Genomic DNA, 24,698 nt, shown 5'->3' on the forward strand with positions numbered 1-24,698 from the left:
AAGCACCAAAGCAGGCCTATATGTCTGGATGAGAAGGAACAAGTAAACAAATTCGCTGTTTATTATGGGATCTTAGTATCTGTCTTTTAATCCAGAAATATCAGCATCCCATAGTGACAACAGCAAGAAGATGGAAACCATATATAGGAGACTGTTACTAGTTAGACATTTTATAAAATGGACATGCCAACAAAAATAAAATTTTGATCACTTGGAGAATGGCTAGTAAACTATAGTACAACACACAGTATACAATTAATGGAAAGTCAGAAACTAGCATGTACTGACTTGGAAAGGTGCCCTACAAATGTATGTGAAGAAAGCAAGCATATATATGACAAGATTCTGTTTTACTAACATGAGATTTGGGGCCATTAATTTTACCCCTATGGCTACTTCTAATACTATGCATTTTGCTTCCTCCAACTCCAAGTAAAAGTCCTCCTGCATGGCACTTGCCAGCCCCTTCCTCTAAATCATTCCCTTCACTCACTCCCCCACCCCTACTCATTTCTTTCCCTGGGATGAGAAGCATCACATTGGTAACACTTGAAAGTTTATCATTTAAAATAACAATATATTATAACTCTGAAGCGGCTAAGTTCTGTTGATTCTAGCGTATCCAGATGACATCCTAACCTTGGCTTTAGAAGTGAGAAACCACATGAATAATTGAAGGTAACTAAATATTCAACTGGATGCTTCATTAAGAACAACACAAATGAGTTATTCTTACCTCTACTTTTGTACGATAGAGAATGAGCCGCTTAAGGCCGCGTAACTTGGCGATGTGACCGAAAGCCTGAGGTGGCAGTTTATCACAGGATGAGAGATTTAAGTCTTGTAGATTTGGGCACATTTCAGAAATAACCTCCAAGCAAGTTTCATTAAGAAAGTGGCTGCAAGATAACTCAAGGCGTAATAATTCAGATCCACACACCTTTAGAAACCTGTGAAAACAATATTCAATGAAAATTTTATAAAACTTATAAAACAATTTTGCAAGAATTTTGAAATTGTATCATCCCTTAACAGACGTGCTTAGGAGAATAGATTCTACTAAATAAAATACATAACTTGATTCACTTAAGTTCTTTCTTACTGCATGGTGAAATGTCCAAGACTAACTAAAATAAATCAAGCTGAGAAGATAATGGATTCACATGGTACAAAGTCTGCTACTATTAAGTGAAAATTAAGATGGCAGAGGAGATAGTTCTACATACCTGTAATTCACATCGGAGTTGTAAAATCAAAAATATAAAAACCCAGGCTCTTGGAATATGTCACTCTCTTAACAATGGCCTTTCAGAATAGGGTAATATATTTTGAATAAAGCATACAAAATGACAGATTTAATTAAAGGGCCTTGAAGTCAGTCAGACTGGCTTCCTCTTTATTCAAAAACTATGGAGGTTGGTTTAACTGTACTATGTTCCCCTAGCTGTTGCCATTTAGTAGCTGGACTACTTAACTTCAGAATTAATATAAAACATCCAAATTCTGACAAATCATAGAAATAAGAAAATATAAAAGAATAGAAAACATTTCATCAGAAATTGCATTACCTATCTCGAGTGAATGAAAATTGGTGAATTGCTTGTTCATAGCTGTCTTAGAAAACAATCTGATTCAACGTGAATGCGAAAGCTGGAACTCTATGAAGCTTTAGCAACTGAGCAAGCTGTGCCCTCACATAATACACCTACTATCCCCGGCCAGTGCCAACAAACCACGTTAGCACTCTTAACTTCATCACAACTTTTTCTAATTGATTTAAGAAATTCCCAAACACACATTAAAAATAAAAGCCAACTAAATCAGATAACTCAAGCTTTTAATAAATGAAATGGGGCTAGACAGCAAATATGGACTGCTTTCCTTTTGCCCTGTTGTACTCTTTCTATCAACTACCTGGAGTGGGATGGAGATTCATCCACTGTCTTATTTGGGTTCTATTGCTGTAAAGAGACACCATGACCATGCAACTCATAAAGAAAAACATTTATTAGGGCCTGGCTTACAGGTTCAGATGTTTAGTCTATTACCATTGCTGTGGGAAGCTGGTGGGACACAGAGAGACATGGTGCTGGAGAGTAACTGGACTACATCCGGCTGGTAGGCAGCAGGAAGTGAGCAAGCCACTAGGCCTACCTTGGGCTTCTGAAGCCCCAAAGCCCACCTCCCTCCCTCCAACACACTTCCTCCAACATGGCCAGATGTCATAATCCCTGTCATGTAGCACCACTCCCTGCTGACCAACCACTCCAATATATTGGCCTATGGGGAGCATTTTTATTCAAACCACCACACCCACATCTCATCATTTTCTGTGTATCAAAGGCAGATTTGAATAGTACTTACTATAGTGCCTCATGGTTTTGAACATTAAATAGTACATGAAAGCAGTTTGCACAGCATCCCGTAAACATTAAAAATGTAAGTTAAACCTTGACTAGCAAAGTTTTAATCTCTGAAAAATCTATGTGCACATGTGTGGAGTCAGAGATGACTTTTTGACATCAATTCTCTCATTCTACCTCCTTGCTGGTTCTGGGGAAGAACACCAGCCAGCGGGCTTGCGCAGAAGGACTTTTAAGGACTTTTACAGGACTGAGCCATCTTGCCACTCTGTAGTTCACTTTTAAACAAAAGAATTTGGTTGTTCCTGATTTGCTTTAAATACCCATCCCTTGCTAATCTTCAGCAATCTGTATTCAGCTCTTCCTAAATTCACCTTTTCCTTTTAAACTCTAAATTCAAACAGCCTTCCTTATTACTGTGATTATCTGTGACATTTCTGCTCTTTCCTTCCTTAACACTCTGAGGCTTCTCCTGTGACTCCCTACCCCCACCCCAGGTCTCCTACAGCTCTATTTCCTCTATTCCAGCACATTCATTCACTCAGTAAATATTTATTGGACTTCCACTACAACATGCAGTGTACGAAGGGAGACATCATGGATAGAACACTTTCAGAAAGCTAACTTACATTTTAGTGAGAGGAGACTAGAAACAAAGAAGTAAAATAAACAGTATATGAAAGAGTGAAAACTGTCAGGGGGAAAATAAAAGCATAAAAAGGCCATAGAAGCATCGTCAGAGAAGTCTCAGCAAGGGGGCAAGGTAGGCCTGACGCAAAAGGAGGCAAGCAAAGCAGGCATCTAGAGAAGGAACATTCCAGCCAAAGGGAAGGGCAAGTGTACTGGCTGGGGCAGAAACTGATGCAGAAGGCAAAAGGGAGGGGCAAGGAATACATCAGAGGATAGGAAACACTTCCAATGCCACTATGAAGGCTCTGGCTTTCATTTGGGGGAAGAAGGGTTCCCATTTGCCAGGATCTATGAGCAGAGGAGTGATGTCACACCTGCGTCCTACCAAGACTGCACTGGCTTCTGTATAATTTACCAGAGACGAGCAGGGGCAAGAGTAGGGTGCCATCAAGACACTCTACAACACTTAAGGAAGACAGGACTACTCAATGGATCCACAAGGTGGTACCAAACATGGTGATAGCCAGATTCTGTATCCACTTCAAAAGTGGCAGTGCTGAATGGTGACAAACTTCCAACACATCACATCCAACTCCAGCAAATCTGTTTTTCATTGTTTTTCTAACCACAATTCACTTCTTTACTAACATTTTATACTGAGTTCTATAAGCTTCTCCATGTCGTTCAGCAACTGAAACAGATTCTTGGTATACAGTCTTTAACATTACTGTGGGATAATGGCTAATACTATCTACTTTAGACCTAGAGTCACTTAGAAGACAAGCCTCTGACTACGTCTATGAGAGATTCTCCAGATTACGTTAGCTTCTGGGAATCTGAGCGGGAGGGATTACTGAGATTGTGTTAGCCTTTGGGCAGGTCTGTGGAGAATGGTATAGCTTCTGTTGACTGAGGCAGGAAGACTCAACTTTAACTGAGGACAGCACCATTCCCAGGGCTGGGGTTCTGGTCTGAACACAAAGAAGAAAGGGAACTGCACACCAGCATTCTTCCCTGTGCTTCCTGACGCAGGTACTATGCAACCACCTGCTCCCAGCCTCTTCCACGGTTATGCCTTCCCTGCCATGACGCACTGTACCTAGACCTGGGAACCAAAAAAAAACTTCCTTCCTTAAGGTGCTTTCTCAGGGATGCTGTCACACATCAAGACCAGTAAGAAGTATGTGTGGCATTTAAGCGCATTTAAAAAGCAATTGAGTAAATCTTACAATTACAAAAATTCACTTCCTAAATGTATCTATTTAATTGAAAATAGACTTTTATACAATATATTCTGATCAGTTTCCTCTCCCCTAACTTTCCCCAGAGATTCCCCCTCTCTACCCACCAAAATCCTCTCTCTCTCTCTCTCTCTCTCTCTCTCTCTCTCTCTCTCTCTCTCTCTCTCTCTAGAAAACAGACAACAAAAACCCAGAAGCAAACGGGAAAAAAAAGAGCCAAAGAAAGAGCAAAGAAACACATATAGCCATAGACACACACACATTCATAAAAACACAAAATCAGAAACTCTAACATGTAAGCAAAGGACACTGTAAGGTTAAAAAAAAAAGAAAAAGAAAATGCCCAGACAAAACATTTTAAGAAAAAACAAAAACTCCAAAAATACCTTTGCATTCATTTTGTGATAGCCGCCTACTGCTGTTCATGGAGCTTGCCCTTGGGTGGGTTGCATACCCAGTGAGAAAACTAACTTTGCCTTTGCTAGCAGCTATCAACTGGAGATACTTTCCAGGTTAGCAAAGGACACTTGTGTCTACTTCTCTTGGTGCTGGGGCACTATGTGGCTTAGACCTGTGCAGACTCCTTCCTAAAGTTTTAGTGATAAAAAGGTACTTTTCTATTCATGGGATCAAACTAGTCCCACAGATTGGACAAATTAATATTGTTAATTACTTTGTGTGTACACATGGTTATGGTGAGCCATTCACTTACAAATCAGCAATCTAAGAATGAATGCTCAGTTTCAAAAATCAGTAAGTCCTATTTTTAATTTAATACTTTCTAAAACGATTTTCAGATTAAAAAAGCTAAAGAGAAAACATGGACTCTGAGAACTACATGCTTTAGTGTTCTCTTACCTCTTAATGGTCTTTGCTATTGGTCAAAGCACTTTTATCTGCATTTCCCCCCATACTTCAGTTAGAATGACTGCACATTTCTTTCCTTTCTTTGCTTTCATTATGGAAAACTTTTCCTCCAAAGAATGTACAGAGGAGTGTCAAGCTAATCACTAAAAACCTTATCAAGCAGAAAGGAGAACTTCAAACTGACCTGGATGACAGAATTGGACACTTTCTTCTTCTTCTTTTTTTTTTTTTTTTGAGACAAGGTTTCTCTTTGTGGCACTGGCTGTCCTGGAACTCACTCTGGAAACCAGGCTGTCCTTGAACTCACAGAGATCCACCTCCCTCTGCCTCCTGAGTGCTGGGATTAATGGTGTGTGCCACCACCTGCCAGCAGACAACTGCCATTCTTATACTGCTCTTTTTCTCCGTTTTCAGATATTCAGATATGCACTATTTTTTACTCTCAGTAGGTTATCTAATCAACATGTTCATATTCTCTCTTTCTGACTTTACATAATATATCAATCCTGCAAAGGCAGTAGCAATAGACTCAACAATCTTACATGAATCATTTCTTAATGTGCCCACGGAAATTTTATTTTAATCAAGTTACACTGTTTTTTTGGATTGATCAATAGGTATTCAGCTCAATTATGATGTGGGTCATATGACTTGGAAGGAAAATAACTTATTTCCCCCAGCCTGTTTGTTCTACATTGTGAATTCTCATCTAGTATTACTTAATATTAAGGGTTTTATTTACTTTCATTTTTTAAAACTTTCTTTTTTAATTTTCCTGCTTTTGTTAAAAATATTCTCTTCTCATACAGTATATCCTGATTATAGTTTCCCCTCCTCTAGTTCTCTAAGTTCCTCTCCATCTTCCTTCCCGTCTGGATCCACTTCCTTTCTGTTTCTCATTAGAAAAGAATAGGCTTCTAAGAGATTACATCAAAACATAACAAAAATACAATATAATAAGATAAAACAAAAACTATCACATCAAAGTTGGACAGAGCAAATAAACGAAAGAAAAAGATCCAAGAAAAAGTACAAGAATCAGAGAGCCCCTCTTTCACACACTCAGGAGTCCCATAAAGACACTGAACTGGAAGCCACACATACACTCAGAGGACTTGGTGTAGACCTCTGGGTGCCGGCGTGCTGCTTCAGTCTCTCTGAGTTCATATGAGCTCTGCTCATGGTGATTGAGAGGCCTTGCTCTCCTGGTGTCCTCCATCCCCTCTGGCCTTTACACTCTTTCCACCTCCTCTTCCATGGGGTGCCCTGAGCTCTGATGGGTAGGATTTGATGGAGATATGCCATCTGTGTGTTCCAAAAACCCTCTGTAGGGTTCTATGATTCTGATAAAACAATCCTGAATTACATCTGCTGGTATGATAAAGGAGGTCTCTGGAAAGAAATTACCTATTCTTACAAGCTGAATTAATTTGTCCATCTAGAGCAGTGGATTTCAACCTTCTTAACGCTCCTTTAATACAGATCCTTGTGTTATGGTTACCCCCAACCATAAAATTATTCTGTTGCTACTTCATAAGTGTAATTTTGCTACTGTTATGAACTGTAATGTAAATATCTCATATTTGACCCCCAAAGTGGGCGCAACCCACAGTTTGAGAAACATTGTTCTAGAGGAATACATATAAGGGATACTTTTCTAAATAACTTGTACCCTAAAATAATTAACATCACATGAATGAGTTTTTAATATGAGTTTATTCACCACAAAATAAAAGGCAGTGATGTTCAAAATCTGTCTGATGCATAGAGATAGAGAGAACTAGCTATAAATGTCCATTGTTTCTGATTTTTAAAATTATGTCTTGTTAGCTGAGCCTACAAGTATTATAATAAAGAATACTTAAGATAGTTTTTAATTTCAAATAACTCAGAACATTATTTAATAAATATGTTCCAAAAATAAAGCCATTAAACCCAAAACTTCTTAGTTATTCTGTATGGTACTACCCTTCAATGGTAGCTCTCCTAGTTAAGCTTAATACTGCTGTGATGACCCACCATGATCAAAAGCAAGTTGAGGAGGAAAGGCCCACACTTTCAAATCACAGTCCATCATTGAAGGAAATCAGGACAGGATCCTAGAAGCGGGAGCCGATGCAGAGCTCATAGGGAGTGTTGCTTGCTTGATCCTCATGGCTTGCTTAGCCTGCTTTCTTACAGAACCAGGACAACGTACTTGGAAATGGGATCACCAATAATATTGGGCCTTTCCCATCAATCACTAATTTAAAAAGTGCCCTACAGGCTTGCCCTTAGCATGATTTTATGGAGACATTTGTGCCAAATGGATATAAAATTAGCCAGAATATAGAGATAAGAGAGAAAGAAGTTTCAAACGTGCACTTAATAGAAGCCACCAAGCTTCAATGGAGGTAGTGGGCCACTGGCCTTGGTATGGAGAACCAGGGGAATGTGGTTCTATAGATCTGATTGCTATTCTTTCTGCTTCCTTGGTATAGAAGCACAGCCAGCCTTCTCTTCCTGCTACCATGCCTCACTCCATATCTTCCTCATCATGGTGGTCATAGTCCTCTAGAACTGTAAACCAAATAACTCCCTTCCCCAAAAGGGTATTTTAGCAAAATGAAATCTAGTAAGACAATAACCAATAAAGTTCTTGGATCTCAAAAGCATCCAAACATGCTTGCTGATGAAATGAGTATGAATTACTTAGACCAGATCTTGAGGCCGGGATAAAATCCTACATAGAGGAAGGGGTATCAGAGAGACTTGGCTCCTACTGAAAAAAACTGGTACTGCTAAAGTGGACCCTAGGCTTTTAAGCAGAATGCTATGATTAAGCTTTAAAGCACAAACAGGCAGAGAGGCAAGTGAATACACAAGACCTCAGAGATGGGGATGCAGAGCAAAGTGAAATTAAATAGAATTGATTTTCTCAAGTAATGACATGCATGGGCAGTACTGGTAAATCTGGGGCTGGAAGTAGGTTTTAATAACTGAGTAAAAAATTTTTTATTCCAATTTAACTGATTTCTCTGTTCTTCTGATGATAAGAGATCCTAAAAAGTTCTTTAAAATCTACCCAGTGCTAACTTTCACAAATAAGGTTTTTAGACCACAACAGCAAACTTCTCCCCAAATCCTCATCCAGAACAGCACCAATGGTCTCTGCTGTAAAATGTGCTTTTTTTCTTTGAAGTATTATATAAATAAATCTTCACAGTAATGCATATAAATAGAGTACCACTTATTCATAGATGATTCATTAATAATCAAGCTATGCATATTTATTGTTTATTCTGAGAAGGCTGCCTCCAAGTCATAATGACTGTCAATTCAGTCAAGTCGAAGAGCCAAAAGCAATCAGCAGACAAAGTTGCAGCATGCCCCTACCCCTACCTTTCTCTTTGTATTTAAATACATTTCTAAATGTGAACAGTGGCTGTGCTCAAGGGAATGCTAGCAAATGTATGGTTTGACTGAATGACACACTGCAGTCAGATAGGGTAACTTAAATGGATATACATATTCTGTGACCCTGGAGACAGCCCCACCACAACAAAGCCAGGTGAACTGAAAACCAGAAGCAGAACTGCTAATGAGAAAGCAGACTGAAGCTCTAACGGCAAACAAGACCCTATCCACTGCCTGTCTAAATAAATAGCACTGTTAAGATTTCTCCTCACAAGCGATGCTTCTACAGTTTCTGGAAACTCGTTTAATATAACTTCTACAGTGTACTGGCTGTTGTCATCACCACACACATCACTGTGCCACAGTCATACCTCAGTTTCTCACCACCAGTCTTTTCCTTAATGTCTACAGTCACTAGCTGCCACCCTCTCATTTTGTTTTGTTTTGTTTTGTTTTTCAAGACAGGGTTTCTCTGAGTAACCTTGACTATCCTGGAACTCACTCTGTAGACCAGACTGGTCTTGAACTCAGAGATCTGTGTGCCTCCAAATTCTGGGATTAAAGGCATGCTCTATCACCACCCAGCCCCAGTCATTTGAGAGTATGCAAAGACTATGTTTATATGCTCATCTTCATATCTTTTCTTCATTTGTAGAAGGAAGGACTATATTAGATGTCGCAAATATCTCTTTACATGGTCAACCATACCTGCTACCATGCCTTGACACATAGGTGAAGCAAGGCTCTACTGAAAATTGTTTTTATTACACTTATTTATCATGGGTATTAATATGTGTGGATGCGTGCACACCTTGGAGTTTGTGACAGTCAGAGGACAATTGGAGGATTCCATTTTCCCATTTCATCTTGTGGATCCCAGAGATCCAGCTCAAGTTTTCAGCTTAGGCAGCAATAGCCCTTATCCACTAAGCCATTTTGTCAGCCCTAAATTCCTAATTTTAAAAATAGAAAATTAATTTCTCCAGTGGAATCATTGAGGCATGATGTGGGCCTTTCTAATATAAAGCAATATTTACTGACACCGCTTGCTCCAGCTCATACTGTTTGTCTTCAGTTTATGGTGAACAGTAGATGCTCAAACAGCCATAATTAGCTTCAGTTTTTATCAGTCTTATTAGCAGTGAGGAAACTTTGCAGATGGAATGTTTGAGGCAGAGAAAACTAGCATTAGACTAAGATCCTGCTGAAATTCAAGGACCCAATACAGAAACTTGGCCTGCAAAGTCCTTTGCAAGGGCAGTGAAAGGTCTCAGAAGTGGCCTCAAAAGCAAAGTCCATCTAGTTTCTCCTGCCTGCGTGTCTCTTCCCCTTAGAATGAGTTACAGAGAGCTGCATTCCTTTTATCCAAGACAGGTTAGAGAAACTTCATCCTCTCAGCTAAAACCACAAAACCTATTATTCTAACTTTTCTTTACCTTCCTCCATAGAGATGCTCTCTGGCTGTCCCTAGCAGCACAGCCTCACAATCCCAGCTGCTTAGGGGGCTGAAGTAGGAAGATTCCAAGTCAGATATTTACTTGAACTACAAAGCAGTTCAAAGCCACCTGGGTAACTTAGCAAGACCTTGTCTCAAAATAGAAAGTAAAATCACAGTAACAAGAAGAGCTAGGGATGTACAGATGAGTGCAAGAGCAGTTGTTTGGCATGTGCGAGGCCTAGGCTCAGCCCCAGGAACAGGATAAAAGAGTATTTATGAATTTAAAATAACAGAGAGTGTCTGAAAGTTCGTACTCCATGTTTGACTTTATGAAAATGATGGGATCATATGGCAATACAAGAATAACCATCAAGGTTAAGAAAAAAGCACCTGTTTGTATCCTAGGGAAAATTACTATGGCATTACTAAATGAATATGCACTTCCGCAAGCTTTCAAATGTTTAACAGGTGACATTTAATAGTAAGGAAACTAAATGCTTAAATAGAAAGGAGCAGAAACACCTGGGCAGGTCTGCAAGCGCCGTCCTCTATTTAGCATGCAATTTCATTTTCAACATAATTAGCTTAAATGAGCTTCTAAATTTGGGTGATGTATTGCACATGTAATTAAGATTTAATTAAAAATGTTCTGTAATAAATTGTTTTCCATTTCTGACAAATCACATTAGAGAGGTAGATTTTGATTTGGAAATAGTTTTTTAAATGTGTTAATCATCTGTGCTGAAAATACGAGAAAGAAAAAAAGCAGTTCGGTTCAAAGTCATTTGAGATCTAAACAAGAAGTAAAGGATACAGTTGGCCCTTACGTCATTATGAAGTTTAGCTGAAGAGGATAGTTAACACTCATTTATTTTTATAAATACCAATATTCTAACCATGAACTCTAATTCTTTTTATTCTTAAAATGTACAAATACAGCTTATAAATTGTACTGAGAGCACTTTTACAAAGTCTAGTCTCTTAATAAAAAGTTTCAACAAGGTTTTGTAAGTACCTGCTAAATCCTGTCACAGAGATGAAACCCCTGTTGCCAGTCCAAGACAGGTTAAGCCACTGGACGAGAGCACAGCGAGCCTGTAGGAACTCCAGTGAAGTATCGTCTAGCTTTGCCCAGTATGGCTGCAGATTGAGGTGGATGTACTGCAGAGGGTCGCAGCAATGCTGGTGTAGAAGTCTGCAAGTCTGTGCTAATCTACACAGGTCTGGTAGTGAAAGATGATTCAGAATCAGTTGAATGAGCTATATAAAACAGAAAGCCAAGATCATCAAGAGTGAAGAACGGTATCACTTTTTACAAACACAGAGTGTGGTCTAATAAAGAGCAGTATCACAGTTTCAAGCAATATCTTCGCATAGCAGATAAATCAATATTCACTAAAGTGTTCAAATAGAAACAAACTTACACATACTTTACTGAATTTAAAAACTGCTCAAATTCTCAACTTAAACTGACAACTCATTTTCATACTATACAAGGATATAAACATTGCTAATTGTTGAATAATAAAAATTTTCATGGACAACATTTTCTATATGGCAGATACTGGTTATAACAATAGAAAAGAGCTTCCACTCAGTTCTGGTGGAATCAGTAAGTAGGATGCTTTAACAGCACTGACAAAGAGAAGCCCAGAGTGTTATTGAAGACCTAAGAGGACCTTATTCCAGAGAGCAATATACTCCTGTCAGACAAGTGCCATTTAGAGGTGAGGGTGAAGAGAGTCTGGGGGTGAGAATGGGTTACACAGAGCTTCACTTGGATTTTATCCTGAAAGGAATGAGGGCCATGGAAAGGATTCAAACTACAGCGGCACAGTAAGCTTGCGAAAGAAATAGAGTAGCACAGGGTACTCCAGGAGCTGAAGGGGAACAGCCAGGAGCTAATACAGAATTCTAGGAAAGGGAGACAAAAGGGATCTCTTAATTTCAATTATCTTTGAACTAGTCAGAGATTTGCTTTCCAGCTGGGGCTTTCTAAACTAGTTTTCAAAGAACAATGTTTTAAGCAGCCTAAACTGAACCAAGAATCTTAATAAAAACTGCACATTAGCTTAATGATAAAAAATCTTTAGATGGGGGCTGGAGAGATGGCTCAGTGGTTAAGAGCTCTGGCTGCTCTTCCAAAGGTCCTGAGTTCAATTCCCAGCAACCACATGGTGGCTCACAACCATCTGTAATAAGATTGATGCCCTCTTCTGGCCTGCAGGGATACATTCAGGCAGAGCTCTGTATACATAATAAATAAAATTAAAAAAAAATCTTTAGATGAGAGAGGTTAAGTTTTTTAATTTAACATGAAGTATCAACCTGAATTTTCTCCATAAGCAATTATACCCTTTAAAATAAATGACCTTCTTCAACTTATCATGTAAACTCAATATTAATGTTAGATCAGAATTCCACTGCTTTGAGTCAAATATTCTAAAATTCAGATGAACAATATAATCTTTAAAATAAGTTTCAAGATTATAAAACAAGAGCAGTTGCTGATTAACATACTGTATCTAATAAGGCTTGCTATTTATTTTTAGCATTTAATCTAGGCTATAAAAATGACTTCAGGATGTTTGCATGCCTGCATATGTACTTATAAAAATGGAAGTAAAAACTATTCGTATAAAAGCTGAAATATTCTATTTGACCATTACTTAGTCCATTTTCTAGACATTATCTAGACTTCTCCTGTGCCCATCTTATATAGCTTTCTAAAATCCAGTTTTACCAAACAAACAAAATCCAAAACCACTAAGTGAGCAAGAACCCTCCTCACCCTCCACGATGATGTGGTAGCTGATCACCTGTCCCTAAGTACAAATCCCATCATTTCAGGTCAGCTCAACTAGCCCCTTCTCCTGCAGTACTTCTTAGCAGTTCCCCACCTCCATCCTCAACTTGCTCAATGGCTTGAAGTACCCATGATGCATTCAACAAGAGCCCAGTCTCCTTCAGTGAAAAGTACCACTGAAGAATCCCTATCATATGTCATGCATTGTTGACTCCCATGAGAGGCCTCATCCTTTCTGAGAAGTAGATAGGAGGGGGGTAAGGAAGGAGATGGGAGGAGAGAAGGGAAGGAAACTGTGGCTGGCCCATAAAATAAATTTAAAAAATTAATTTAAGAAGAATCCATATCATAATCAAACATTTTAACAAATTTCCATCATCCAGATAACCCTATAGACATATATGAGCAAAAATATGCAGTTAAAAACTTAGAAAACTCAAACACAGAAGAAATGTGGAAATGAGGTAACCCCTCACCACAAACATACACATACATCAGAGAAAAGCACTATTAACACTTTTTTTCATCTCTTCCAGATAAATGAACTGTTCTTGGGTATGCACTAGAAGAATGAGACTATGTTTGTTGTTTAGCATCTTGCTTTTACATTCAATGACATACTCTGTAGGTCTCTATCTGTACAAACGAACCAACCTTATTCCATTTCACACACATGACACAATAACAATAAAATAGTTGTTTATTGATGTATTTCCTGCTGTTTTCTTATTACAAATAATACTGCAATATCATTGTGTGTATGTATTATGTATGCATGTTCATCCTGGCAAACTGGCAAATATATCTTGAGAGTAAGTTACACACATTTAAAAGTTGTTCTGAGTGTTCACATCAATCTATATATTCATCATGTATACACGTATCCATTCACCTATGTACTTGACAATGCCGATATTAAAATGTTGCCATTCTGAAAGGTAGAGAAGCGGAAACATACTGAACTGTCTTTATCCCTCCAGCCCTCTTCCTCATCATCCACCACCTCCTCTTCATAGTCCCTTTTATTTTTGCTATTGCTGCTAATTACAGAAATTTAATCCCAAGAGTTTTCTTCTTTCCTCTTGGTCTATTCAAGGACTCAGCTCTTTATCTGCCCATCACCTCTCTCATTTCATTAACCTTCAGTGAAAGCCAAGTCTACTACAATTTTAGTGTGTATGTTAGAATCAAAGTGAGAATCATGATCACTTTTCCAGAATTTTCTTCATTATTTTCATTTTTCTTAGGTGAACTTTTCATATAAAAAATCTTTTTATATTTCAATTGGGACTTACTAAGTACAGAACTTCAAGAAAAGCTGACACTGTCTTTGTGGGATCCATGTGTATGTGGATAAACATGCATGATACTTTTGTCTTAGTTTATCTTTCTACTCAAGGGCATGGGATGACTTAACATTTAATAATCTTTTATGGTCTAGGCATTTCTAAAGATACGGATATTTATCTATTACTGTGCAACTGTCAACTTACTTTTATTTCCTAATTCTCCTGAATATTCTAATATGTAATCATCTTGTCTGCAAATGATTTTATAGCTTACTTTACAAAATTACACCTTTTATATGCCTCATGTCTACAGTATTAACTAGAACTTTCACAATGGTATTAAGTAATGTTTTTAGATCCAATTTAATTCTGATACCCAATATAACATCCTGAGAAAATATCAAAATATAAAAAGAATGAAAAGTCACCAAAACCATGACACTAACATTTGAAGACAGATTTTAGAGTAAATAGCCACAGCTCTTAATCATTGCTAATGTAGTACCTAATGTCTATCAAGCTGTGTCCATAGGACATCTAAGCATGAAGTTCCTTTAGGGGATCACAATGAACAGAGGATGTGATGTGTTCAAAGGGATCCCAAGCACAGCTCATCTCCCTGCTCTTGCTCCTCTGTCTACTCCATGAGACTGCTCAGCCTGTTTTGCAGAACTGATGTTTTCTGTGAAACCCGTTTCCTTATACCTAATCAGTGCCCCTTCAAGAATACAGGTTCTGTCTCCTAGCTTCTTCTAGAGAGTGTGTTGCATCATGTATTTGAAACTCTATACAGGCTCTTACCATTTACTATACAAAGAAGTTAAAATCACAATCCACTCCACAGAGACCTTCTGACTCTACTGAAGCTCCCATTGCTTCCTTTCACTGAGAAAGAGATACCTACAAAAAACTGACACACACCTTCTCTCCCATTTATACCTTTGTTTTATTTTTTGTATATTTCCAGACAGGGTTTCTCTGTGTAGTCCTGACTACCTAGAAATCACTCTGTAGACCAGGCTGGCTTCAAACTCATAGAAATCCACCTGACTCTGCCTCCCAGAATTGAATATGCTAAATTATGGAATAAAGCACATATATAAAATTGCCTGAATATTATGGGCAATTTCTGGAATATTACCTATTATTGTATAGCCTTTTCTCCCATTCAAAAAGTTATACAAAAGTGTAAAGCATAACATTATAATCATGCATCTCCTCTAGACTTTTAGCAAATTATTTACTAATTCTAAAGTATCCATGACCCCATCTCAACCAATTTTGCTAAGCATTGGAGAAACACAGCACCCTGAACATCACTGGCTGGATGGAGACTCTGCAAAGCTCTTGGCAAACTCTGAGGATGCTCTTTGGCGCAGTGGAACAGGATGTTCTGCAATGCAAGAGTGGCCCTACTGTTCTTCTCACCTCTGAATAGTCACTTCTCTCTGACTCCATCATTCCTTTTAATGCTACAAGCTAGGTATTTTATCAAGTTTGGATAAAAGTAAAACTTATTTAAAATATATTAAATCTAAATTCCTATTTTAGCAGCTTTTGGAAGTAGGTAAGAATGGAAAACAACTCACTTTCTAGAGGTGAATGCTGCCAAACAGATCTCAAGGAGCATTATCACCATCTACGTCCCTCTCTCCCAAATCAATCTTCCCATGTAGCCTTCCTCTCCCAGCTAAGATATTAATGATCTTGCTTAATCTGTGCTGTTTCTGTCCAGAAAGGCCTGGGTGAAACCTTGGGTCCGTGCCTCCTGACTGACACTGCTGATCCTTAAACTCTCTACCTAACAACTTTAGCCACTTTACACAGCAGCTTAACTCTTAACTACTCAACAGATGGAGGTGCTATGACTCCTTGACATTCAAGAGGCTAACTAATCATTCCATGCAAGTTTAGCTACTAGTATCATTATACTGGAAAGTAAAATGTCCATCTATTTATAAGAATGATATCTAGATGAGTTATTTGGATCTAAAATTGTCATTAAAAAAGATCACGTTTTATTGTAACAACACACAGTTTTCAAAAAAAGACATAAATGCCAGGTCTACCTGGCTCCAGGGCATTAGAAGCAGCTGGGGAGAGATTTTGGGGTCACATTTCTACAGAATACTCCTGGCATTTGATGTCTAGAGGCAGGGAGGACAAATAACCACAGAAAGTCCCAAAGAGACACACTGAAAACAAGATATCAAACAGGTATTTCTAATAAAAAGAACACTGGGTCAGTCGAGATCAAAATTTATAGTTTGAATATAGACTAGAGCTTATAAAGAAGATGATCCTCAGGGAAGCTGTGGCTATTAAGGGGGATAAACATTCACCTGCTGATCTGCAGTCTAACAGGTATAACGTCAAGCACATACTGCTACACTACACCGCTAAGAAAAGTACAGTACAGTTTATTATTGGTGTATGTTCTGGGCTCTTACTAAGTACTGACAGAATAACACACACTTAATAGTTTATCTAGAGTCTCTAATGTCAATTCAAAACAAAGGGAAATTTATTTAAAATAAATTTCTTTAGTTTTTTTCCATACTGAAATCTCTAACATATCAGGTTTTATGTGTCTCACCAATGCTGATACCTAGCAAAAATAAGCAGTCATTCCAGCATTAAAACTCTGTAGTGCTATACCCAATATTGCAACTACTTTTGGCTTACCTCATATGGTAGTTTATCAAAATACCCATTATTTGGCCCATCCCCAAGGGCAGCACTGCTAAACTTTTTGTTAAGGCCGTCCATTCCACAGCCATCCTTTTCTTCATAGTCATCTTCTAGATCATTCATGTCAACAAGGGAAGTCTTGAGAGATAGTAGGGGCTTGTCCTTCGTACCATGGAGCACAACTGCATCTAATTCGGTGTAATAATCCAGAAGAGAACTATTTACTTCCAGTCGTATAAGATTTGTGGGGAAATTTATCTGCTTAATACAAGGTTTAAACTGGCGAGCCTGGGAAGCATTCACCTTCGTAGGTCTCTCTGACCAAAGAATCTCCCACCTGCCAAAGAAAGAAACGCCGCTGCAGTTTAGAATGAGGTCTGCTGGTGCTGCTAGTGTGCATCCCCGACCCAACTTATACAGTGTGAAACAAAGGAAAAATAGAGTGAACAGAGTCAAACACAGAGCCACTTCAAAAAAAATTAAAAATACTAAATGTCAGATAGCTCTACTTAAAATATTTTGACAAGCCCTCCAAATTTTGGTTGCATTTTTCCCAAAATTTCACATTGGCTAAAGATGAGAATCAACAGTTAAAGGTATCTGAAGAACCAAATTCAGTATTGCAGAATGATAGACACTGAGAGAGAAGACACACAGAGGACACACCGTCCGCTGTGCACATCCTCCAAGTCAGGAGCAAAGCTGATCCTTTCACTTAGCAAAGGCCTCCTCTCCAGCGTTTCTATTTTTGTTATTAGCCTCTTACAGAACTCACAATTCCATGTTCCTTTTGTGTACAGGAGTGCATGTGTGTGTGGAGGCCGGAGATAACCATGAGTATCATTCCTCAATCACCACCCACTTTATTCTGTTCAGTTTTTAGTCACCGTCTCCATTTCTGCCCGCACTGAGCTCACAAGTGCACACCACCATGCCCGGCAGAGTTCTGGGAATGAAACTGGGGTCCTCAGTACTTTACTGACTGAGCCATCTCCTTAGCCTTCAAGCAATGTTTTCCTGTTCTTGAAATTCAGTCATTAAATCCTTTCCAGATTTCAGGAAACTGTCTCATATGCCCTTAACCTGAATAGCCATTTAATTATTCTTTTAGCCATACCTATATGCCTAATATGTAGCAAGTATCTAACAAATAACAAAAGAATAACATTCTCCCCTGTCCTCCCAATAGGACTCCCACTTCTCCGGCAAACTATCCTTATGTTTTTCTCAGCACATTTATAACTAGTTTGAGTCTAAGCTCATTCCAATGGAATGTCCAAGGCACTTCTATTACTATCCCATGTCCAAACAAGTCTTCTTATAAAATTTTTCTCCAAAATCCACGTCTCATGCCCAGTTCTGCACAACACCTGCAGCAGCCTCCCCTCCCTCTTTGTCCTCATTCCCAGAAAACTAAGCAGACCCCACCACCTCCTCCTAGCCCATCCCCATTCCTAAACGTCAGCTCCATAAGCCTAAAAATAATTAATTAATTAATTTAATTAAAATAAATTAAATTAGAATTACACCAGACTTCTCAGAGGATACCATGGAAACAAAAGAGCCTGGAGTAGATGTGCTACAGATTCTAAGAAATTATAGTTGCCAGCACAGATTACTATATCCACCAAAACTTTTAGTCACCAGAGATGGAGAAAAAAACACATTACATGATAAAACCAAATTTAATCAGGATCAAAATAATATAAAAGCAGCCATGCTAGAAGAAAAAAATCTAACCAAAAAAGGTTCACTACATAAAAGAAAAGAGAGAAAAAGAATAATAAGAAAACAGGAAATAAATAATCCCAGACAAGCAATGTCAAAAAGGGAAACACACACACACACATACACCCTACACACACACACACACACACACACACACACACACACACAACCACCATCATCACTATCACCACCACCAACAACAACAATAAATAACAGTAATTGACAATCATTGGTCACTGATATGTCTCAACGTCGAAGGTCTCACCTCCCCAATAAAAAGAAACACACAGACTAACAGAATGCATGTGAAAAAGGTATCCATCCTTCTGCTGCATCCAAGAAACACATCGTAACATCAAGGACAGACATCACCTCAGGGTGAGATGATGGGAAAAGATTACAAATAAACAGACCTAAGAAGAAAGCTGTTGCAGCAATCTTAATTTATGACAAAATAAACTTTAAAACTAATCAGAAGAGATAGGGAAGGATACTACACACTCATCAAAGAAAAAATTCATCAAGAGGACATTTCAATTCTTAATATCTATGCCCCAAACACAAGAACACTCAAATTCATAACAGAAATACTACTATAATTTAAATCACATATTGACCCTTATACACATTGACGGATATTTTTGGTTGCCTATTTGACTACATCTGGAATGAACTATTCCAGAAATGGAGCGCACACCTGTGAGAGATTTTTTTGCTTGGTTTGAAGTGGGTGAATTCACTTCTAGTTGGGACTTTTAAGAAAGACCTTTGATCTGGAGGTTGAGGCAGAAAAACACACTTGCCTTTAATTTGGATCTTGAGAGGAGAAAACACACCTTTAATCTGGTTACACTTTCTGCTTGAAGTCTATATTGAGACATGGAATAAAGGAGCATTTGCTCTTTCCCTGATTGCCCTCACCTTGCTAGTAAATCCATTCCTTTGCTAGCATTAGAGCCTACTTCTTTGGATTCTAGAATGCACTGAAGACCAAGCCAGTCTTCTGGACTGAGCAACTTCTAGATTCTTAGACTTTTGTTCATAGTCAGTCAATGCTAGATTAGTTTGGCCACAGCTTGTAAGTCATTCTAATAATTCCTCTACACACACACACACACACACACACACACACACACACACAAAGAAATTCATTCTGTATGTTCTCCTACCCTAGAGAACCCTGACTAACATACACACACACTGATGGTGGAAGGAGACTTCAATACCCTACTCTGTTCAACAGACAGGTCATCCAGACAAAAGCTAAGTAGAGAGATGGTGGAGCTAACTGATACTATAAACCAAACTAACAGAACATTTCACCCAAGCACAACAGAATATACCTTCTTTTCAGGACCTCAAGAAACTTTCTCCAAAACTGACCACAAATTCAGGCACAAAATGAGTCTCAATAGATACAAGAAAACTGAAATAATACCCAGTATTTATTACCGTGGATTAGAGCTGGGTATCAACAACAGCAGGAAAAAAATTTACAAACTCATGGAAACTAAACAACTCATTACTGAATGAAAAATGGGTCAAGACAAATTAAGAAAGAACTTAAAAGACTTTCTAAAATTCAGTGAAAACAAATACACAGCATACTCAAACTTATGGGACATAATAAAGGAAGTTCTAAAAGACAAATTCACAGCACTAAATGCCTACATAAAGATTTAGAGAGATCTTGGCTTTTTCTCCTGCAGCTTTGGTGGAACTCTGAAAAACAGCTTGCTCCAATTCTGAGGGGACTTAAGAGCTTGCTCCAATACTGAGGGGAATTAAGAGGTGAGTGAATAGCCATGTGGCAGGACACCCCACTCTCTAGGACCTCCACAGTGGGACAAAACCCCAGGCCCCTTCCCCCAACTCCCTCAGCTTTTCCAGACAGTCAGCAGGGGAGTTCTCTGCAGAAGGCTCCCCCATTACCCAACCCCATCCACCGGACCCTACAAACTACTAGTCCCATCCCACCCCCAAACTTGTCTATCTTCCTGTAACCTCAGTAGAACTCTGAAACATAGCTTGCTACAATTCTAAGGAGACTAAGAGCTTGCTACAATACAGAGAGGACCAAGAGCTTGCTATAATACTAAGGGGACCAAGAGCTTGCTACAACACTAAGGGGGGTCTAGAGAGAGGACCAAGAGAGAAAACCAGGAAAGAAGAAAAGAGAGCAGACTTAGAGAGACCTCAGAGGTTTCGTGAGACACAGACATTGACAGTACAGAGCAGACTAAAAAAAATTCCCAAACACTCAGACAGCCACTGCAAGGATTAGAGCAAAATGCAAAGACACTGCCAGCCTCATTTGAAGAAAAAGATGGGTAAGCGCCAATGCAAGAATTCATCCAAAAACCTAAAAAGCAACATGGTATCACTAGAACCCAGTGGTCACCTAACAGGAAGACTTAATTATCCCAACCCAGAAGCAGCAGGAGAAAACAACTTTAAACGTAACTTTATTAAAAAGGAAATGAAAAACTCCCTTAAAGAAATGGAGGAAAGACAAACAAAAAAATTGGAAGAAATTAATAAATCCCTCAAAGAAACTTAAGGAAACCAAGAAAAAAACAATCAAACAGGTGAAGCAAACAGTTCAAGACTTGAAGACTGAAATAGAGGCAATAAAGAAAACACAAACTGAGGGAATTCTGGATATGGAAAATCTGGGAAACAAACAGGAACTACAGAGATAAGTATAACCAACAGAACACAAGAGATAGAAGAAAGAAGCTCAGGTATTGAAGATATTGCAGAGGAAATAGACTCATTGATCAAAGGAAACATTAAATCCAACAAATTCTTGCCACAAAACACCTAAAAAATTGGGGACAACATGAAAAGACCAAACCTAAGACTAAAATGGGTAGAAAAGAAGAATTCCAGCTCAAAGGCACAGAAAATATATTCTACAAAATCATAAAAGAAAACTTTCCCAACCTAAAGAGGGATATCCCTATGAAGGTACACAAAGCTTATAGAACACCAAACAGACTAGATCAAAAAAAGTTCCCTCATCATATAATAATCAAAATGCAAAACCATACAGAATAAAGAAAGAATATTAAGAGCTGCAAAGGAAAGAGGACAAGCAACATATAAAGGTAGACCTATAAGGATTTCACGCGACTTCTTAATGGAAACCATGAAAGCCAGAAGGTCCTGGGCTGATGTGCTGCAGACACTAAGAAACCATGGATGCAAGCCAAGACTACTATACCCAGCAAAACTTTCAATCACCATTGATGGAGAAAACAAGATATTCAATGACAAAACCAGATTTAAACAATATGTATCCACAAACCCAGCCTTACAGAAAGTACTAGAAAGAAAACCTCAACACAAGGAAGCTAACAAAACACAGATATCTGATAATCCCCCACCAGCATAACCCAAAGAAGGGAAACACACAAACACTACTACCAAAAGATAACCAGAGTTAACAACCACTGGTCATTAATATCCCTTAATATCAATGGACTCAATTCACCTATAAAAAGACCCAAGCTAAAAAAAAAAACTCTAATAAAGAACTCCTACAGCTGATAAATACCATCAGTGATGTGGCAGGATACAAGACCAACTCAAAAAAATCAGTAGCCCTCTTATATACAAATGATAAAGAAGCTGAGAGGGAAATCAGAGAAACATCACCTTTCACAATATCCACAAATAACATAAAATATTCTGAGGTAACACTAACCAAAGAAGTGAAAGACCTATTCAATAAGAACTTTAATCTTTGAAGAACAACATTGAAGAAGATACCAGAAAATGGAAAGATCTCCCATGCTCTTGGGTGGGTAGAATCAACATAGTAAAAAATGGCAATCCTACCAAAAGCAATTTATAGATTCAACACAATCCCCACCAAAATCACAACAAAATTCTTCACAGACCTTGAAAGAACAATAATCAACTTCATATGGAAATCAAAAAACCCAGAATAGCCAAAACAATCCTATAAAGAAACTTCCAGAAGGATCACCATGACTGACATCAATCTCTACTACAGAGCTACAGTAAGAAAAACAACTTAGTACTGGCATAAAAACAAGGAGGTTGACCAATGGAATTGAGTTGAAGACCCAGATATTAAATATCCATACACCTATGGACACGTGATTTTCGACAAAGAAACTAAAATTATACAATGGAAAAAAGAAAGTATCTTCAACAAATGGTGCTGACATAACTGGATGTCAATGTATAGAATAGAAATAGATCCATATCTATCATCATGCACAAAACTCAAGTCCAGATGAATTAAAGACCTCAATATAAATATGACCACACTGAAACTCATAGAAGAGAAAGTGGGAAGTAGTCTTCAATACACGGCACAGGAGACCATTTCCTAAATATAACCCCAGTAGCACAGACAATAAGAGCAACAATAAATAAATGGGACCTCCTGAAACTGAGAAGCTTCTGCAAAGCAAAGGACACAGTCAATAAGACAAAAAGGCAGTTCTACTGAAAGGAAAAAAATCTTCACCATCACCATATCAGACAGAGGACTGATCTCCAAAATATATAAAGAACTCAAGAAATTAGACATCAAAATTCTAAATAACTCATTTAAAAATGGGGTACAGAACTAAGCAAAGAATTCTCAACAGAAGAATTTCAAATGGCCAAAAGATACTTAAGGACATGTTGAACTTCCTTAGCTATCAGGAAAATGCAAATCAAAACAGCTCTGAGATACCATCTTACACCTGTCAGAATGGCTAACACCAATGACAGCTTATGTGGGAGAGGATGTGGAGTAAGGGGAACACTCATCCACTGCTGGTGGGAATGCAAAATTGTACAACCACTTTTGATATCAGTGTGGCAGTTTCTCACTCATAAGTGGTTTTTAAACATAAAGCAAAGAAAACCAGCCTACAAATCACAAGCCCAAAGAACTTAGACAACAATGAGGACACTAAGAGAGACTTACATAGATCTAATCTCATAGGAAGTAGAAAAAGATAAGATCTCCTGAATAAATTGGGAGCACGGGGACCTTGGGGGAGGGGAGAGGCAGGGAGGGGAGCAGAGAAAAATGTAGAGTTCAATAAAAATCAATTAAAAATTAATTAATTAATGCCAAAAATCATCCTTCATGATCAAGCAGAATTCATCCCAAAGATGAAGGGATGGTTAAACATATATAAATAAATAAATGTAATCCACCATATAAACAAACTGAAAGACAAAAACTACAGGATCATTTCATAAGATATAGAAAAATTTCTTAAAATTAAATTCAAAACCCCTCCATTATTAAACTCCTAGAGAGATTAGGCATACAAGGGATAAGCCTAAATATAATAAAGGCAGTTTACAACAAGACTACTGCCAACATCAACTTAAATAAGAGAAACTCAAAGTAATTCCACTAAAATCAGGGTCAGGGACAAGTTAGCCCACTCTCTCCATACATAGAGGACTTATCTAAAGCATTAGGATAACTCCAGGAAATCAAGGGTATAAAATTGGGAGGAGGAGGAGAAGGAGAAGGAGGAGGAGGGGAAGGAGGGGGAGGAGGAGGAGGAGGAAGAGGAGGAGGAGGAGGAGGAGGAGGAGGAGGAGGAGGAGGAAGAAGAAGAAGAAGAAGAAGAAGAAGAAGAAGAAGAAGAAGAAGAAGAAGAAGAAGAAGAAGAAGAAGTAGTAGTAGTAGTAGTAGTAGTAGTAGTAGTAGTAGTAGTAGTAGTAGTAGTAGTAGTAGTCAAGGTATCTTTATTTCACCAATGTTTCCATATCCAACAGCTGATAAACATTTTGAGTAAAGTAGCTGGATACAGAGTAAATTAAAAAAAAAAACCCAGTACCCTCCAATATATAAATGATAAATGGACAAAGAAATCAGGGAAACAACACTTTTCACAATAGTCTCAAATAATATAAAATAGCTTGGAGTATTCCTCTAACCAAGGAAGCAAAGACTTCTACAATAAAAATTCCAAGTCCTTGAAGATAGAATTAAAGATATTAGAAGATGGAAAATTCTAGGCTTATAGATCAGTAGTATTAATACAGTAAGAATGGCCATCCTAACAAAAGCAACCTGCAGATTCAATTTAATTTCCACCAAAATTCCAACATAATTATTTGAAAGACAGATTTTTGAAAGGACAGTTCTCAACTTCATAGGAAAAAAAATTCAGGACAGCATAAATGATCCTGAATAATAAAAGAACTGTATGAGACATCACCATCCCAATTTCAAGCTGTACTACAAAGTTACAGTGA

At 38.1% G+C, this 24,698-nt stretch overlaps 1 protein-coding gene across 2 annotated transcripts in view; it reads right to left on the reverse strand.

Moving 5' to 3' along the window:
• Fbxl4 (F-box and leucine rich repeat protein 4) overlaps positions 1–24,698 on the reverse strand; it is a 75,814-nt gene that overhangs the window by 32,849 nt on the left and 18,267 nt on the right. For both annotated transcript variants that reach the window (XM_075971309.1, XM_075971310.1), the window contains 3 exons: positions 16,716–17,058; positions 10,951–11,195; positions 737–950 (listed from right to left, as the gene is read on the reverse strand). In XM_075971309.1, coding sequence (XP_075827424.1) covers positions 737–950; positions 10,951–11,195; positions 16,716–17,058 — 802 coding nt within the window. The remainder of the gene's footprint in view (positions 1–736; positions 951–10,950; positions 11,196–16,715; positions 17,059–24,698) is intronic.

This window comes from Microtus pennsylvanicus, chromosome 5 (assembly GCF_037038515.1).
Source record: "Microtus pennsylvanicus isolate mMicPen1 chromosome 5, mMicPen1.hap1, whole genome shotgun sequence".
Lineage (NCBI taxonomy): Eukaryota > Metazoa > Chordata > Mammalia > Rodentia > Cricetidae > Microtus > Microtus pennsylvanicus.